This window comes from Dipteris shenzhenensis, chromosome 3 (assembly GCF_047967505.1).
Source record: "Dipteris shenzhenensis isolate YYH24624 ecotype China chromosome 3, Dip_SZ_1.0, whole genome shotgun sequence".
Taxonomy (NCBI): domain Eukaryota; kingdom Viridiplantae; phylum Streptophyta; class Polypodiopsida; order Gleicheniales; family Dipteridaceae; genus Dipteris; species Dipteris shenzhenensis.
The window spans coordinates 15,998,193-16,017,497 of NC_141598.1; the positions used below are offsets into that span (position 1 = coordinate 15,998,193).

At 43.6% G+C, this 19,305-nt stretch overlaps 1 protein-coding gene across 3 annotated transcripts in view; it reads left to right on the plus strand.

Annotated features, from left to right (window-relative positions):
* Nucleotides 1-2,495: 2,495 nt before the first annotated feature.
* The window catches only part of VAD1 (GRAM domain family protein), a 107,571-nt gene continuing 90,761 nt past the window's right edge, over nt 2,496-19,305 (plus strand). For 2 of the 3 annotated variants that reach the window (XM_087398907.1, XM_087398921.1), the window contains exons 1-3: nt 2,496-2,641; nt 2,739-3,220; nt 3,616-3,681. In XM_087398907.1, the coding sequence (XP_087255033.1) occupies nt 2,993-3,220; nt 3,616-3,681 (294 nt within the window). In that variant the 5' untranslated portion in view covers nt 2,496-2,641; nt 2,739-2,992. The remainder of the gene's footprint in view (nt 2,642-2,738; nt 3,221-3,615; nt 3,682-19,305) is intronic. The other variant, XM_087398914.1, reaches the window with a different exon arrangement.

Sequence of the window (19,305 nt, forward strand, 5' to 3'; positions counted from 1 at the left end):
CAAGATTCGAGGCATTAGTCATGATTTTACACAAGTGACATTTGCAAGATGGCAGTGATGAAGGGAGCTTATCTCCATAAAAGTCCATTTACTCTTGTACACAATCAGTGATGATGCTAAAGCTAGTGAGGCTATTGCAAGCTCATGTTGTTACAAGTAACATAGTTGTTGTAGTTGGAGGCTAGTGCACATTGTTGTTTGGAGTAACATAATCCTTGGTGCTATGAGGAGCTACTATTTAGAGAGGAAGATTCATGTCATAACATAGCCATAAGTTTGGCATCCAGAAGCTTAGCAGCATTGCAATGTAAGGTCCAAAACAAAGTTTCATAACATAGCCACAATGCAAGGTTAGCATCCAAAGTGCTAAGCTAGGATTATTACATGCACAAGGAAGTTGGTACAACTCTAGAATTCGCAAAGTTTAGCAAGCACACAAGATGCCCTCCTAGGATGCATGTATGATCTATAGCACCCCTTCATCATTGCTAACAAAGAGTTTTTGTGAATTGTAATAAAGATCTTGATGGTTTTGTGTAGCCAAGATCATCTTGACAGCTATTTGTAATCAAGAAAGAAAGTGGTGTAATACAATGAATTTGGCATTTGTCTTGTTGAGCATCGTTCTATCATATTTGGTTATTATGGGTCAACTGTAGGACCAAAAAAAGGCTTTCGTTTTGGGTATCACTCCACAAGTTTTGTTGTGCTTGATTCGGGGATGTTGATTTAGCATTCATTTCTAAGAAAACATTAGGAGCAAGATGTGTGATGAATTGATTTCCCATTATCATATCAAAGAATTGGTTGTGCTTGAAAATTTCAGCACATCATTAGAGTTGCATATATCATGTCATTCTCCAACATGGTATCAAAGCATACACCTTTTTTGCACCTACATTCAATTTTCCCAACATGTTATCAGAGGCTTATTCTTGAAATCTCTTATAGTATACATTGATTCTAAATGAAGGAGTTCCTCCTGAATTGAGGAAGCTCAGTGATTTGGGTAAACACCAAATCCACATTGACTCAGAAGGTTCTTGCCAATCCCCAACTTCGGGGAAATAAAAAGTCTTGATGTGTCTCGCTATCCTCTTTGGAAGATGGTTGTTAGAGGAGTTTGGCAAATCATCACCAAAACAAAATTACATCAAGAACACCATTGGAGTGGTGATCATTGCAATAAATTTAGTTGCATTGTAAGATCAAGTCGTGCAAGGTGTAGAGGCCTTGGCAATCATCATCCATACTACTATGGACAATGTATTTCCTCACATTTAACTATCCCAAATGCCAATTGAATCATGGAATGTGCTCAATGAGATGTTTGAGGTGTACAATGAAGCATGAATACTTGACTTCAAGACCAATCTTTACAACATGAAGATGGACAAGAAATACTCAACTTCAAGACCAATCTTTACAACAAAGAAAAGCATTATGGCCAAAAGTCACCAACCCCAAACCTCCCTAATTTTAGGGGACCTCTAGACAATCAAATTTCAAGAAGTTCTCATGCTCATTAAATGAAGGCGCCCTCTGCATGATGAACAAGTACACAAACCTCCTTGCTAGTTTTTCCAACTCAGGCTAACTTTTTATTGTAGGAGCCTCGTAGGGAATGAAAGCTTCCATTGGGTTTCCCTCTAACCCTTTCGAGCAACTTCTTGAGCCCTACGCAAAATGTATGCATGCTACAAAATGTGAGCCTCTTCATTTGAGATTTCTGAAAAATCTCCACAAAAGCGAGGAACAACTGTATTAGTGTAGGAATGAAGGTGCACCTTATGTCTCATTCTCTTTAGACTCAATATCGAGTTTCAAGCTGCCTAACCCCTAACCTCCCCTCTCCTTCTCATCAACACCTCAAACATTGAACCTATCACTTGGCATCGGCTCAACCGTGGTGTCACCAAGCGTCTCACCCACTCCTCATGTCTTGTAACCAGTGTAATACTCTGAAGTAAAAACAACTCTCTCTCTCTTTCTCTCTCACGTGTGCACACACACACATTTTAGAGCGCGCACACACACACACACACACACACACACACACACATCTTTGATGAAATTATATTACAAAGAACAGTCTTGAAAAATGGGACAATGAGTTATAAACATGAGAAGATATCATTCTATGACTAGAAGGCAAGGTTGTTGCAGAGATGCTTGGAAGAACTGATATTTAGCGAGAGAGGGATCATCAGAGACCCGATGATTGCGGTCTTGTCATTGGGTCCATAGTGCCCAATAACGAAACCAATACAAAAGAAGATCAAATCCCTGCCTTATTGGATCAAAACCAAAGAGCCAAAAACAAGCACCAGGGAAACGAGTGTAAAGCTACCGAGCATGCGCACGCATGCACGCACACACATGCACGCGTGCACGCACGCACAAGAGGCCATCAACTTCACGAGTTTGTGCAAGTTTAAAATGGACAACATGCGCACACCCCACTCACACGCGTCTCTCCGCCCGGCCCTGTTGTGTGTGATGAGCTGGCTTAAGCCTGAAGACACTAACGCGTTTCATACGCTGTAATTGGAGCTGCTCGAATGACGAGTCCGCATTGGAGCTCCTTCATTACCCCTTGTTTGATCGCTGCACCTCAACATTTCCTGTCGGAAATTACAAGGTATTGCATTCTGCAGGTTTAGCATCGTAACCTCGGAAGAGATCCTGTCATCCTGCTCGGAAATTGAGCAGCTTTCGCTTTGATTTGCTCTTGGCAGGAATTCTGTAGTTAAATCAAAAGGGATGTTGTTTGCCTTGCCTTGAACAGAGGCGGACATTTTGTAGATTCGGTAGCTTTTGTGTGTCTTTGCACATGAGCAACTTGGAAATGTCTGTGGGAAATTATTGGAGTCGCTTCATGTCAACCGGGAGCGGTTCTTGCGCGTATCGATCCGCCTAAGGAGGAGCGAGGCACTCGTTATGAAGATTCTAGTCTCGAAACTGACGTAGATTTGTCTCATCGGTTTTGGCAATGGATCGCCCGGCCAATGGGAAGCCGGCACTAGCCTCTCAATTGGAACGATCGAGTAGCGGCAAAACCCCCCGATCTCCCCGAGCCTTGGGAACTCCCGAGGGCCAGGACCATGTCTCCCACGCAGCTAGTGCTGGATTGGACAATCATTCCGACGACGACGACGACGACGACGACGATTTTGATTTCAACTTCAACATGGAGCAGCAAAGAGGATCGGATTCTCCTGTATGTTTCAAAAATGTTGCTTGCAAGTCGGGTTGTTTTCAGAATGTATATGGTGTCGCATTGAAGAATGTCTTGACATGTAGTGGCTGACACTCTTCTATTGTCGAAACCTGGACTGGAAATTTATCTTTGATAAAAGCGATCATGGAAGCGAATCAGATAGTATTCTTAATGAGCTTGATCAGTCTTTCTTTGGCAGTCTGTGTTTGCTTTCCACCACGGAACGTGACACTTTACTGTCTGTAAAAAGCATCTAAGTTCCATTTTTCTGTGGCAGCTTTCTGAAAAGTGTACGCTAGGCTCTATCTCGACGAGGTTGCTGTGGAAGTCATATTTCATGCCCTTAGATATCACCTGAAAGTTATCGTTTGTCCTTTTTGTTTGTCTTCGTACAGGGACAGTCACGTCAGGTGTTTAGGAGCGAGGAGTACCGGCAGCTTTTCCATCTACCGCCTGAAGAGGTACACTATGGAATATTATAAGTCTGAATTCAAGTGTAATTACTGCACTGCTAATTCGAAAGCTCTACCAGATCAGCTCATGGAAGTGCTAATGAACCTGTGTCATCAGTTTGTAGGCATCAACATAACTGACAAACCGACTTTGCTTGACACAATCCTCTAGCTGCCGTTACCTTTCAGTATGCATGTCCCTCTGATTGGCAGAAGTACCTTCCAATCGTGAAATTTGCCTTCACATATTGCTAGTGGCTACAGTCCGTTCATGCTTATGTTTGGATATTAACCCAGATCTGCTGTGACAGTTGGATTGAAGGGTATTCAGCCAGATACAGCTAAGGATTTCTTGCTGGATATGCAAGAGATGTTAGTGATTGCACGAGAGTGCTCAGGATGGAGCATGGTTTTGTTGACCGAGGCATTCACCAATGCATGTGTATTTGCGAATACCAAAGGATTCAATTGGTAGAAAAAGATCATGTCAGTAGACTGAAGGAGGTGCTGGGAAGATAGTGTCGTTTCGTCCCAAGAACTTGTGATTTGGGCTATAAGTTATCGATTTCAGGGAAAGGAAACTTAGGAATAAGTTAATTTCGGAGTTCAAAGTTAAGAGGAAGACTCAACTTGATAGTCAATTGCTGTTTGCCTAAGAGACCCCGCGGGTCTTTAGAAACCTAGTATAGCTGCTTATGCTTGGGCTGATGACGACATAAGTGTTGCTTTGCTTGCTAAGTATGTCTTCCTTTTGTTTTTCATAAAAGTTTTTGTTTACCTCTTTTTTCTTCTCTTTCATTTTCTCTTTAATTTTCTGTGTAGATTTTTGATCTTTAGAACAACAAAAAATCTAAATTTGTATGATTGGACTTATTCTAGTCTTACAAAGGTGTATTAATTTCAGTAGGGAAAGAATGTTATGTACTTAGACGCTAATCCTTGGATTGTGAAGTTTTATCCAGCAGGTTAGAGGACTTTGGGATTAAGTGAAGTAGGCTTATGTGGGGCTAGATGAACACTAGCAAAGGGCCAATTGGCTAATTTTAGCCAGGATGCTTTCCATAAAGCAGGATGCTCTTGTATATAAGAGTGGCCAAGGCTATTGTGATGGCATTTCGCACACATCACTGGATGGTCTAGTCTGTACTGGAAGGGAGGTAGTCTATCCATGTGGAGCCCCAATCACTCAAACCATCTCTTTGTACGATACCAGCACCTCTGGTCTCCTCCTGCTGCAAGTGCCACAGAAGAGGATAGAGCTATCCATGGTAGCCTGCTACGCCCCGAGGTATAATCCCCATATTCCCTAACTCAGTACAGATACGTGATGACCTGAAATGCAGCATCTAGTTGTAAAGGGGGTGACCCAAACTCAGACTGAATGATCTGGTGAGGAACGGATGACTTACCACGAATATCCATGATAACATGAGAACCTGTAGCCGCTCCACAGGGGCCCACTCTGTATCCGACAAGTCTGGCTCCCAACAAGGGCTGCTGTACATCCCTGCTGGGCGAACCAAGGAGTCAAAAGCAACCCCTTGGTGCGTGGATCCTGAAAGTGCCAGCGGAAGCATTGCCTCTCTAGTTTGGCCCAAGAACCCTTCTAGTGTGACCCCTTCTCGACAGAGCGTTCCTTTGTTAGCTGTTGCACGTCCGACACCTGTTGCCCCTCGTTGGGTTGCGGTTAGAGTTTGCCTCCTCTCACTAGTATTTGCAGATTAGGAGGCCTCGTTAGAGTTTGCATCCTCTCACTAGTATTTGCATTAGGAGGCCCCTTCTCTTATTCCTAACCCTCTACCTCACTTTTTTTGTTTGTGGCCAGAGATGGTAACCCTTCAGCTCCTTCTCTCGCTGATCAGGAGGCCCCTCCCCTCAGATCTTGGCCTCCTCGTCCTTTCCAGAATCCCTCTGCCCCTTCAGCACTGCAAGTTGTTCTTGATCGAGGGCCTAGTGTGACCCTTGCGTCTGCAACATTCTTGCAGGTAGGGATCTTACGGACTCTGGTGCCCTTTTTAGTTTATAGGAACTCTTTTTTCCCCTTACAGACTTGCCAAGGTTTGTGCCCTCCATAAATATTGATGCTGTTCTTGTCCACTTCCATAGGTGTGGGGGTCCTTTCCCGTGTGGACCTCCTCTCCTCCACTACTCTAGGAGATCTACTTCATAGGAGGGCGGTGCTTTCGCCTCCAGTCTGGGTAAGGTTTTCTAGTTTACTGTGTCCTATCGATGAGGATGGCTAGCTTGAATATTCAGGGCCTTGACAGTGTTCCTCATTGTTACCGAAGGCAGCTGATTTGTCATCCAGGTGTCATTGGTGGTCTCATTGATACTCTTTTTATTAAAGAACACAAGCTAGATCGTAAACACTGTGCAAAGCCAGGTAAATTGCTTTCTGGTCACACTTTTGGTCTGCTTCCTTGGGCACCATGGGAGGAACATGCATTTCAGTTTTAGATTCATTTCGCCCCCTTGTGTTTGGACATGGCATCATCACACCCTCTAGAGCACAATGGGATTGTACTTCATATTGGTGGACGCAAGTGTTATGCTCTAGCCGAGATAGCATGACCTCGAAAAGATCGGTGGGCATTTTCTCTTAGATGACCGACTTTTGTAATATTTTATGTGCATAAATAAAATGGTCAAGGGAAGTAACTGCCAAGGTCCTAGGTGAGGGTGTATTGGCATCGACTAGGTGGTTCTGAGTGCTCAGGCCTAGGTGCACCTAAATGTGTAAGAATGCCAAGGGGCAAATGTTTTAATTGTGCCCCAAGAGAGGGGTAAATGGTGTACCAAGCTAAAGGTCTAAATTGTTGACATGTGGCAGGAGGGAACCATCTAGGGAATTGTGGGCTTGTGGATAAGCATGAAGGAATGAAATTACGTATGTTTGTTTCATGTGATCCATGAGAGAGGCTGGGAGGAAAAACGGATGTCATCGCCTGTGATTACCCGTGAATCGACGTGAAGAAGCTAGAGAATAGAATTTGAGTGTATCACTTGGTATCAGAGCGTTGGTTATCGGAAAGGAGGAATGAAGGTGGACGAATGTTGCGCAAAAGCCAGCGACGTTAAATTCTAATAGCGAGGCTGTCACTCGGCTTTTATTGTCTGACCTTGGAGAGCTATGACTGTGAGTCCGTTAAGGAAGCAGGTCGAGATTTATTACAGGCCTTTCAATTACGTGCCCGTCACCTGCCTACGGGAACCTTACGCTCCTGCGACAATTTATAAGCCACGCATTTTTGGTTCAGTTGACGAGATTAGAAGGGAACGTTTGTGGTCATGTAGATAGCCGTGGGCTCGGGCAGATTCCGAAACAGAGAGCAGGCTGGAGAAGACCAGACTGATTCCGAAAGAGTGGGACTACGTCTGAGAGAGAAGCGAATAGCTTGGATTTTCGAGACTTGCAAAGACTTAGGCAGAAGAAGGAAGTTCGGGACATCTGCGCTATGTGGAGCTTCCAGGGAGTAGTTCTTTTCCCTTCTATACAACTTTTCAGTTGCAATCTATTATTCCTGTACAGCAAAAGGGGAATTCGAAGTGTGATATACTTTTGGGGTTTTGACGTACAGAATGAAGTTTAAAAAATAAAAATAAAAATCTATTTTCGCTTTTGAAAGAATGGAGGTAGAGGGACAAGATTCCAGGGTAAATCCTGGTGAATCTAGAGCACAATCTACGCAACAAGTGTCCCATCACACCACACCTACTCTGGTGGGTAGGATTTCTGTATTAGAAGATGCCTTACAACAGATCATGAAGCAGTAGCTTCAAGTGAATGCTGGTCAAAATGAAATTAGAGAAATGGTGCAAGCCTTGTCGGCTAGACCATCTAGAAATGAAAAAGGCAAAGCTCTAGCAGAGCCAGAGCCCAGTATACACTCGTCGGAACGTGCGAAGGTCAAGGTACCTAATATTGCCAACTATAGACCGGAAAAGTACGCTGGTCGGATGACTGAGAGCAGTTCTAATGTGATCGAGGTTTGGTTACACAAGTGGGAAGAAGCCTTCGCCATTTGTGAAATCAGATCTGATCTAAAGAAAATCCGTGAGACCACTCACCTGTTTATTGAGGCAGTGGATAGGTGGTGGATAAAGCAATAGAAAGATCAGGTTGCCCCTACCACCTGGGAAGGGTTTAAGGCTGAATTTAAGAAACACTTTCTTCCACCTGACGAAGAGTCCCGAGCTTGGGATGCTTACAGAAACCTTCGCCAGAGGAATTTATCGGTGGCAGAGTACACTGACAAGTTCAGGGAATGTGTTATGAAAATAACAGACCCTCTCCCTATGTCGGTTCAGTTGAAAGACTATATCTATGGACTGAACGACAAGATTAAAATGGAAGTTCGGGCTAAATATGTGACTACATTAGATGAATCTATTGCAGTAGCCCTGAACTATGAGGATGCCAGAGGCAGACCTAGTGGGTTTGTGCAGGCAGGGACTCAGCATGAGTACCCGAGAAAAGGGGGATTTAAGAGGAAATAGACTTCAAAGACAAGTGTCTCGCATCCAAGTGGCCAAACCAAGCAGGTGAAGCCGGTTGAGGGACAAGCAAAGACAAGTACCACCGTTGGGGTGAAAAGAAAAGTAACTCCAATGGCAGCCCGGGCTTGGTCAAAGTCCTTGTTGACCCCTAAGCAAAAAGAAAAAGCTAGAAAAGAAGGATTGTGCTTCGGTTGCCTTCAGCGACATCAGTGGAAAGATTGTCCACTAAACAAAGACCATCGCACGGCCAATATGATAATATTTGAATGCGACGCGGGGTAGAATATGTTTTGCGAGGTGAAAAGGATTTACCTTGAGGGTCATTGATTTCAGCCATGGAAATTCAGAAGACTTCAAAAGAGTTTCTGTGTCTGTGTATAGCATCGGTAGAGTCGATTGATGATGCATTGGCTAGCACTGAGGCTACCCAAGGTGGGGAAATGGCCGAGTTGGCTAAAGAGATATCGGAGAAGTACTCTGATTGTTTTAGGGATGAGTTACCTTATGGGTTACCTCCAGAGCGGAATGTTCAGCATAAAATTGAGCTTATCCCGGGGACAGAACCTGTAAATAGACCTCCCTATAGATTAAGCTTTACAGAAGAAGCTGAGGTGCGAAGACAACTGGAAGAATACCTCAAGCTTGGGCAGATTCAACCCAATTTTTCACCTTTTGCTTCGCCAGTGATATTAAAGAAGAAGAAAGATGATACTTTCCGTCCCTGTATAGATTACAGAGCATTGAATAATAGCACGTATTAGAGCCGAGGATGTGCATAAAACCGCTTTTAGAAGCAGGTTTGGTCATTATGAGTTTTTGGTAATGCCCTTTGGACTTACCAATGCTCCAGCTACATTCATCATGCTTATGAACGATTTACTACGTCCGTATATCGAAAAGTTTGTAGTACATTTTATTGATGATATTTTGGTATTCAGTAAAAGTATTACTGAGCATCACGCGAGAACTGGCTCGTGACTGAATCTTTATTTGGCTCTAGAACATCTGAACACTAAAGAAAAGGAATTTCAAACAGAACAGCGAGAGAAGGCGAGAGTAGCGAGGGATTTTGTAACTTAAGAATAGTGTTCAGTACTTTGAGGAAAGCCAGTATTTATGTAAATAAGAAGAAAACTATACTGTGTATGGTTAGACTTGAATATTTCAGATTCATAATTACTCCTGAGGGGATAGAAATGGATCCAAAGAAAGTGGTTTTGATACTGACTTGGCCAATCCCTCAGAGTCTGACCGCTTTGCGATCATTCTTCGGATTTGTCCAATTTTATCGAAGGCATATCAAAGGATATTCCGAAATAGTATCGGCATTGACTGATCTGACCTCAGTTAAAGTACCTTTTATATGGGGACAGAATCAACAAGAAAATTTTAATACCATAAAATAAGCTGTGGTCATAGGACCGGTGTTAAAAATAGTTGATCCCCAGAAACCGTTGTTCCTTGAAACCGATGCAAGTGGCATTGCGGTAGGAGCGGTTCTCCTTCAAGAGGAAAGGCCAGTAGCCTTTGAAAGCAAGAAGCTTTCTCCCTCTCAACGAAATTGGCCAACTCATGAATTGGAGTTGTATGATGTTGTCCATGCTTTGAAAACATGGAGACATTATTTGTATGGATCAGAGTTTTGTGTGGATGTTGATCATGATACTCTGAAACATTTTTGTAAACAACCTGACTTGAGAGGCCGCCAAGCTAGGTGGGCAGAAGTCATGCAGGAGTTTAACTTGACGATTCGGTACCGAAGAGGAAAAGATAATAAAGTTGCTGATGCGTTCACGCATTATGCATAACATGAGTTTCATCGTATTAGAGAGTGCTCTAATGGCCGAGATTAGAGAAACTCAAAAGATGGACGAGTTTGTCCAGAGTCTATGGCCTAAGGCTCATGTGTTAATCGGGGGAAAAGAATGACCTGGCATCCAGAAAAGGCCAAACATATGCAAGATATGCCATAGAGATGGTATGCTGAAAAGAAATGGCAAGGTAGTAGTACCTAATCAGAATGATCTCAGGCAGAGAGTCATTCAACAATGCCATGATAGCCCATGTGCGGGACATCTAGGAGTCGAGAAGACATGTGATCTTGTGAAGCGAGATTTCTTTTTGCCAAAGATGAAAAAGCATATTCATGAATATGTGACACGACGTTTTTCGTGTCAGGTAAGCAAGGCAGAGCGGGTGAAGTCACCCGGACTTTTACAGCCCTTGGAGATACCACTAAGTAAGTGGGAGAGCATTTCCATGGACTTTATTGTAGGGCTGCCTACGACACAAAGTGGATATGATTCTATCCTTGTGGTGGTTGATCGTCTTACCAAGATGGCTCACTTCATTTCAGCTAGAGAATCTGTTAGTGTCCCGCAAGTGGCGGATTTGTTTATTAGACATATATTTCGTTTGCATGGATTACCCAAATCCATAGTGTCAGACAAAGATGTCAAATTTACCGGTCATTTTTGGACTGCGGTATTTGAAACACCAAGGACTGAGTTGGGAATGAGTAGTGGGGATCATCAAGAAACGGATGGTCAGACAGAAGGAATCAACCAAATTTTAGAGGATATGCTTAGAGCATATGTGTCATTGAGAAAACATACATGGGACAAGTGGTTGCCATTGTTAGAGTTTGCCTACAATGATAGAAAACATTCCTCTACGGGGTTCAGTCCGTTTGAGCTGAACTATGGTTATAGGCCAGCGAATCCAACTATAGTTGGACTACCTCAGAAAGTGCCTAGTGCCGCGAACTTTGTGGTTCAGATGCGGGAGATGCTAGCACTTGCGAGAGCTAACATTCGCCAAGCTATGGATAGAGCTAAGGCGTATGCGGATGAAAACCGATCCGCTAGAGAATTTAAGGAAGGAGAAAAAAGTTTTCCTTCGCACTCTAAGTCTTTGACTGCAGGAGAGTGTGCTAAGTTATCACCTCGATATTGTGGGTCTTGGTTAATTTTAAAAAGAATAGGCAAGGTAGCCTATAAATTAGAATTACCACCGGGGTGTAAGGTGCACCCAGTGTTTCATGTTTCTCACTCACTAGCCGAAGGTGTTGTTTTTTTCAGGAGATAGAGGATAATGCAAGACGCAAACCAACAAGAATCCTGGACCGAGGAACAATGCAAGTGCGCAATCGGAAGATACCCACGGTGTTGGTTGCATGGCATGGTCTACCTCTATCCGAAGCTACCTGGGAATCCGTATACCAGTTACGGAGAGTGTTCCCAGATTTCATCATCGAGGACGCTGATGCTTGAAGAGGGAAGGAATGTTATGCTCTAGCCGAGATAGCATGACCTCGGAAAGATCGGTGGGCATTTTCTCTTAGATGACCGACTTTTGTAATATTTTATGTGCGTAAATAAAATGGTCAAGGGAAGTAACTGCCAAGGTCCTAGGTGAGGGTGTATTGGCATCGACTAGGTGGTTCTGAGTGCTCAGGCCTAGGTGCACCTAAATATGTAAGAATGCCAAGGGGCAAATGTTTTAATTGTGCCCCAAGAGAGGGGTGAATGGTGTACCAAGCTAAAGGTCTAAATTGTTGACATGTGGCAGGAGGGAACCATCTAGGGAATTGTGGGCTTGTGGATAAGCATGAAGGAATGAAATTACGTATGTGTGTGTGCATGCGATCAATGAGACAGGCTGGGAGGAAAAACGGATGCCATCGCTTGTGATACCCGTGAATCGATTCGAGGAAAGTGAGAAAAGAAAAAGGAGCGTATCAGCAAGGTTGGTGTTCTCAACCTTTACGTCCCCAATAATAGAGGGAATATGTCGTTTGGTGGAAGGGACTGCTTTCGTGGGTCCCAATTGCAGATTCACGGATTATTAGAGGTGACTTCAACATGGTGGAGTTGCCTCTAGACAAAAAATGGGGAAGGGAAGGTGGCGCCCATTCTCTTTAGAGAGCAACTTGGGATGCTTTTCTTTTTCAGTTCTGCAGTAGAGATGCTTGGATAGAAGATGCCTTCACACTCTGCCTTACTTGCTCCTATTTTCATGGTCAAGTAGGAGACGTCACATGCCCATCCATGCGTGGACTGATAAATATTATGTGGATGATTGGGCATTAGATAGAGGTGGCTCTGTTTGCATTTCTCAGGTGTTTCCACCCAAGATCAGTTTCTTGTGGTTTTGATGGTCTTTGAGTCTGCTTGAGAGCCCATTCTGCCAGTATTATGATTTTGGATGCTTTGTATGCAAAGGAGGGCCATACAGAGGTAGTGTTACAGATTTGGGTTTCTCATATGCAGGACGGGTTGCCTTCTCCTTCACTTGTGGCAGCAGCCCTCTCTGGTATTAGTGATTCTTATACCTCTATTGCTACTACCAATAGACATGAGATTTTACCGATGGGAGGTTACTAGGGTGCATTGTGACACACACAGCTCATCATCAAGTGCATTATGTATGGTAATAGTTTCCTATTTAGGTGATTTTGTCGTTTGCCATGGCCCCATTGTGAGCCTTAGTCCACGGACAAGTCAGGCACGAGCTACGCCCCTAGGGTTAGTCCAAGTCACTGGTACCCATTGGAGAATTGTATAGGCTAGTTAGGTTCAGGTCTAGGCTAGATACGTCTAGGCAGGCAGGTCAAATAGCCAGCCTGGCTGACCCAACCAGGCTAGACCAGGTTGGCCCAGTTGGGCTGATCAGGTCGGTCTGTCGGCTGGTCGTTTGGCCAACCAGTTCGGCTGGTCTTTTGACTAGGTGAGCCAGTCATATGACCCATTCGGCTGACCAGGCCCTATAAAAGGGGCCTCAGCCCCCCCATTCTCGCACTCAGTTCCTGGCTTTGCCCTCCTGCTGTTCCAGCCCTACTCCTTGCCCCAAAATCAGCTCCAAACTTTCTCCAATCCAGACAGTCATCCACACAGTAGAGGCACATCTTGGACAGCGGCAAGTGGAGGCATTTTCCGGACTGTTTCAGCAGCCTTTTCTTAGTTCTCTCATTCTCTCTCAGTTCATTTACATTCTTGGCTCATCTCATTCTCATTCTCTCTCTCATGTAGACACCTGCATGCCCGTGGACAGCACAAGCCTGATGCTCAGCCTTGTAGAGTGGTCTACATTGATGGTGTGGTCAACATTGAGGCCTGGATCATTGGCTAAAGCTATTTTTCAGGTTTTTGGGCTTGGTCTAGTATTCCAAAGTCTCTCTTCCGGGCTGCAAATCCCTTTCTCCCTTGAAGAGTGTGTTTGAGCATTGTATTTTCACTTCTCCAAGTTAAGCAAATTCTCCTACACGTTGTAGGAGGGGGGCCGTCAATGGATACAGGGATCCAATCGGTTGTCGGCTCCTTTCTCTCTCTACTATTCTCTCTCTTCCCCCTACTGCACTCTCTGTTGTGTACATTGAAGATGACTCGCTAAAGGTTTAAAGAAGTTCTTGTTGTGTGTTTTCCACGATTCATGTTGCAGGCTGATTTCAGTTCACTCTTATTTAGAGAGGTGTCTTGGTCAGATATTTGAACTGGTAGGTTGGGGTGGGTATCTCTTCTTCGCCGCAGTTTACTCTTGTGTTGGAGAGTATCAGGAGAAAACTCCTTTTTAGGTAGGCAACATCGTGCGATGAATTGAAAATTCAAGCTCTCGTTGAGCTACATGTCGCTCCAATTTTATATCTCAATGCTAAAACCGTCGTGCTTGCTTTTCGATTGTCTATTACCAACATAAGATCTCTTGTGCTTTACTAAAGATTCTCATCTATCGCCAGCCTCATGTGCACTAGGATCTCTTATGCTTTGCTAGTACACGGCCAAAAATTTGCTCCCCCACAATTGTATGCTGCAGGCTGGAAACTACCTCTTACTGTGATTAGTTTTTCTTGTTCTGATGATTACATGAATCGTCTGCAAGGCAGGATGGTTTTTCTTGCTCCGTCATCCTCTTCCTCTGCTTTCCTCTTGCCTCCTCTCGATTTGCTTGCTTTGGAGTTCAGCTACACTTGGCCTAGCATCCAGAGTGGTAGTTGTTAACTAGGTACTACCGACCACAGCCTAGTTTATTCGCTCCTGTTGGTGCCACTTTAGGGAACGTATTATTCAGCTCAAAAGGCCGATAAGGAATTCCTTTTGGAGTGGACTTGATGGTTTTGCAGATACCAGAGCCAACATGGCTTGGGAGACCTCGATTCTCCTCACACAAGAAGGGTCCTCAATATCATTGATTGAGCTTTGCAGTGCAGGGCCCTGCTTTGCAAGGTTGTGGTCAAGTCTCCCTCTTAAATTGCACTTCATATCTTAAAGTGCAGGGCCTTGCTTTGCAAGGTTGTTGCATACAGTCCGAGTATTTGGACCGACAGTGTACACACTATGATGGCCATTTGGTTGAGCATGCGGGGGTCTTCCTGGGCGGCCTCTTTTAGGAGGTCTATCTTCCTCAGGGAGTGGAGTGGCTCCTCTTGGAGTCCATCACAAGTTTGAGGTGGCATCTAAGGTTCTTTCCGAATTGGTACATAGTCTACCAATCAATGAACTACCATCATCATGAGCAATCATACTCTTTGATCTAGGAAGATTTGCAACTTAGCCACACTACCACTCCTGCAGCCATTTGACTAAAGCTTGTACAAGCCAGCTGCCACATTTTATACAAGCCTTCCATACAAGATTTTTTAGAAAGGAGAAGATAAACATGTTGCCTCATGTGCCATCACCCCTACGTACCCGTTTGCAACTTAAGAGGGGGAAATCTTCAACATGTACAGAGAAGTTGTTCACAGACGATACATATTTCCCCCTCGGGCAGAAAATTGGATATCTTCCGAAGATACATCTTCTTACGGATGAAATTTTGCCAAATTTTCTTCCTTTTGCCAAATTCTACTCGTTTATAGAAAATAAAAAACAAAAATAATGTAGCTTCACCCTCTGCTTATGAAGTGCAATCTAAGAGGGGGTGTTGAGGTGGTAAATTGCACTATGTGCGTGTAGTGTACAAAGAGTGGTGAAAAGGGAATGTTCTAAAAGTATAGGTGGAGTGTAAATAGACTAAGAGATCATTAGGGTTTGTCTATATAACAATGTAACCTTCTTCATGTTCAATAAGAGAGTGTCCATATTATATAGAGATCTTGGTGTTGTGCAGGCTATACCTATTTCTCTCTTCCTCTCTCACCCCCTCCACCCTCTTGAACACGGTAGCTGTAGCAACCTGTCAAATCATTATGCAATTTTGCTTCATACACCAACTTTCTCAAAAAGTGCTGCTATTCTAAAGGATCATTATGCAATTTTGCTTTATACACCAACTTTCTCAAAAAGTGCTGCTATTCTAAAGGATCGCTGAGTTTAAAGCAAATTATTTCCCTCTATGTTCAACTCCTCTTCTTAATCAACATCCCACTCTTTTCCCTTCTTTGCACCTTGTTGCTTGTTAAACATCACCAAAATTGACATGACACTTGGATGATCATGCTACATGTCCTCCTCATAGCCAACGGATGTCATCACGCTAGAAATTGTGTTTCCCTATTGTGTCGACCTTCTTCCCCTATGTTGGAGAAAGTTTTTGGAACTTTGGTGGTAGGGGTCAGTTGGCATCTCCCATGTTCGATGAGGTGGCACACTGGACCCATCTTCTTTGCGTTATTGTGCTTTTGGGTCCGCTCTCATTACCTCTCAAGGCCCTCGAACCTAGGGTGGCGCCAATTGATCAATTCCTTAGCATAAGTCACGAATTTTCACCTCAGCTCTCCTGTTGCAAGTGTCTCTCTTGTGAGTTAACTTAAATTGGGTTAGGCTGCCGACATTTTCCATGTGTGGTGGATCTCAATTTGTAGTATCAGTACGAGTTTTGGCATTCGATTTGGTTTCGATGGTAGAGGATCAGTGGAGTGGATGTGTTGGTGAGATTTGGGCCATTAATACGTGAAGGAGGCTTTGTGGTTTGTGCATTCTCAATTCCTTTTGGGATCACCGTAAAGCTGCACTATTTGTTGTGTTTTTAGAGGATGAGTTTGGACACTTTCTTGGATTCACACACACACACACACACACACTTTTTTTTTTTAGTAAATCCAGTGCTATATATTTATAATATCAAAACTTTACAAGAGGGAAAGTCTCCAAGATGGAGAGTATTCCACAGATCAGAAGCATAAAAAGAAAAGCTCAATGCAAGATGCATGTATATCACCCTCATGGCAGGCATCATATAAAGATTGCCGCAATGAGGCTCTAAAGGATTCATATGACTTTTGAAACTGACGGCCCAAATATGCCAAATTATGTTCTTCCCAAATTGTCCAAAGAGCCCAATATCTCACCCATGAGAAAAAGAGTGAGTATTGAGATAAAGATGTCTTAAATCTGCCAAATAACCAAAAAAGTTTCCCAAATATGTGACTCGGGAAACGGAGGCGAAGATGATCTGAAATTTTCCCCAGGAGGTTCCGAGTAGACTGACATTGCCAAAGTAGATGAAGGACAGTCTCTGAAGGAGCATGACACCGTAGGCAAGTGGGTGAAGCAATGTGACGTTTAGCAAGTGTGATTCCCACCGACAATGTGCCAGTCAAACATCTCCAAAGAAAGAGTCTTTGTTTCAAAGGCATTTTACACCTCCATATTAGTCGGAGATTCTTCCGCCACCATGAAAGAGGCCGCCTGATATGCCACAGAGTATTAGCATATTGATGAATCCAAGGGGCAGGTTGAAGAAGCTTGTAGACTTTGATGGAGGTCAAAACAGACAGAGGAATGGGACGAGAGCATGTAGCAGTGGGGTACAATTTCCAATCCATAAGCCTGTCTATGTCAGCCACAGGGCGAATAGGAAAAGGAAAGGATGCAAGAGATCAGCAATTCTCTTCCAAACCTGTGGTGCATTCCCAATGCATAAATGGCAGAGGCCTGAGGAAAAGATAAAATATGGCCATTATCATCTACCACGTCATTGATGTATCTGATTCCCAATTTCATGAGATTATATGCCCTAACCGGTTCCTGTAAAGCAAGTGGAGTGTCAAAGATGGCACTCCAATGAATACTTTCTTTCCGCATTGAGTTTGTCCCCGAAAGATTATCAGGAGTCCATTTGACTTTTGAAAGCACTTGTTTCCAGTCCAGTATCAGAGCAGTAGAGAAAGGGCATCTAGGAATCTTCCCTACAAATCTCCCAATGACAACCTACCAATGATCAGTAGTCCAATGGCCATAAGCATTTGTCCTCATGTTGACACACATGGATGCTATCATACAAGTCCATGGCTGTTTTTGACAGAAAAAGGTATTGAGCATAGTCGCCTTCCTTGCAAGTACATGATATCTGATATTTAGAACATTAAGTCCTCCATGCATCTTAGGGGAGCACACCATTTCCATCTTCAGTAGTCTCAATGCTTTCACAGCAGTTTTTGTCTTCCATAACAGCTCCATCGCTTGAGACATAAAAGCTGAGATATCTGTAGAGGACCAATGTAGTAAAGGCAAGAAGAACTGAACATAAGACATTACAATAGACTGGACTATTCTGAGCCTAACATGAAGTGGCCAAGTAGAAATTTTCCAATAGTCCAATTTATTTTGAAGTCGTTGGAAGATCCATTTTAGCTGCTGCTTCCTGGTGATATGCCATCCTATAGGATATCCCAAATGCCTGACAATCTCTTTGGAATGCACTATCTGACCAGGCCAGAGAATAGAATGCCAGTCACATTGTTTCAGTGAAGCAATTTGGATTTGTCAAAATTGATATGCAATCCCGCTGCTAATCCATACAATGATAATGTGGCCATAAGCATGCGGACTTCCCGAGGAGAGTTCTGTGGCATAAAAAAGGAATCATCAGCATATGCTTGCGCCAAGAAGGATGCAGCCCCAGGGATTTTAAGACCAGTCATCTGTCCTGTGCTTGTAAGGTGATCAAGATACATCAGGAGGGGATGAGTCGCAATGGCATAGAAAAGAGCACTAAGGGGGCAGCCCTGTCTGACTGATCTACCCAATGTCCATGACCGGGATAGATGGCTTCCGAGAATGCACTGAGAAGTAGAGCCAGAATAAAGCCAATAAATTGCATTTGCTATCTTGGGACCAAATCCCAGCTTTGTCATGGTTTGAGAGATAAAATCCCATTGTACAGTATCAAATGCCTTAGAGATATCTACCTGCAATATGAGCACATCTTGATTCGAGTACTTAGCATATTCAATTGCAGTCAATGCATTGGAGATATTGTCATGAATTTGTCTTCGCGGCACAAATCCATACTGATGAGGATGAAGGCCCGCATTCAGAGTGCCTTGAAGCCTATATACAATCATTTTGGCAATGAGTTTGTAAACTACAGGCATCAAAGTAATAGGCCTCCAATCTGACATATGATCACAAAGATTTTTTTTTGGCACAAGTTTGATGATGCCATGCTTCCAGAAGTGCGGCAATTGATTTTGTTGCCAGGCAACATTGATCATTTGTAAGAGAACATCTTTCAAATCATCCCAAAAAGAAATATAAAATTCCACCGTAAGACCGTCCCAGCCAGGGGACTTGTATTTGCCGAGATGGGACAAAGCATTTTCAAGTTCCGTGTCAGTAAAAGGTCTGTCAAGTAATAGAGCATCATCCATTTTCACTATCCCAGAAACATATTGAAGAATTTCAGTCCTTGCATCAGTCATTTGATTTGATGGGGATCCAGGGGTAGAGAACAGTGTCTGGAAGTAATTCTGGCATTCATCTTGGAGATCAGAGAAAGAGTGCGTCCAAGATCCATCTAGTTTCCTGACCCTTAGACATGAGTTTTTCTTTCGAGTGGCATGCAGGCCCTTGAAGAAGGCTTTTGATGAGCAGCCCTTATCCATGAGGGGTTTCATTCGTGCTCTAATCTGCCATTTGTGCAATTTCCGCTGATCATTGTCAGTCAGTTTAATCCGGGCTTGTGAGAGGGAATCATTTTCTGATTCAGAAAGAGGCCTTAAATGTGAAAATTCAGTCAGCTGTTGTACTGTCCTTTTTGCCCATTTGACCTCATTCCTCCATGTAGCCATGTGCCATTTTCCATAGTCCCTAATAACATTCTGTATATGAGAGACAAAGCTGTCCCAGGCATAAATCATGTCCTCCTGAGCATGCAAAAGCAAGGGATGAATTGCAACTCTGATCATTTGCTGGA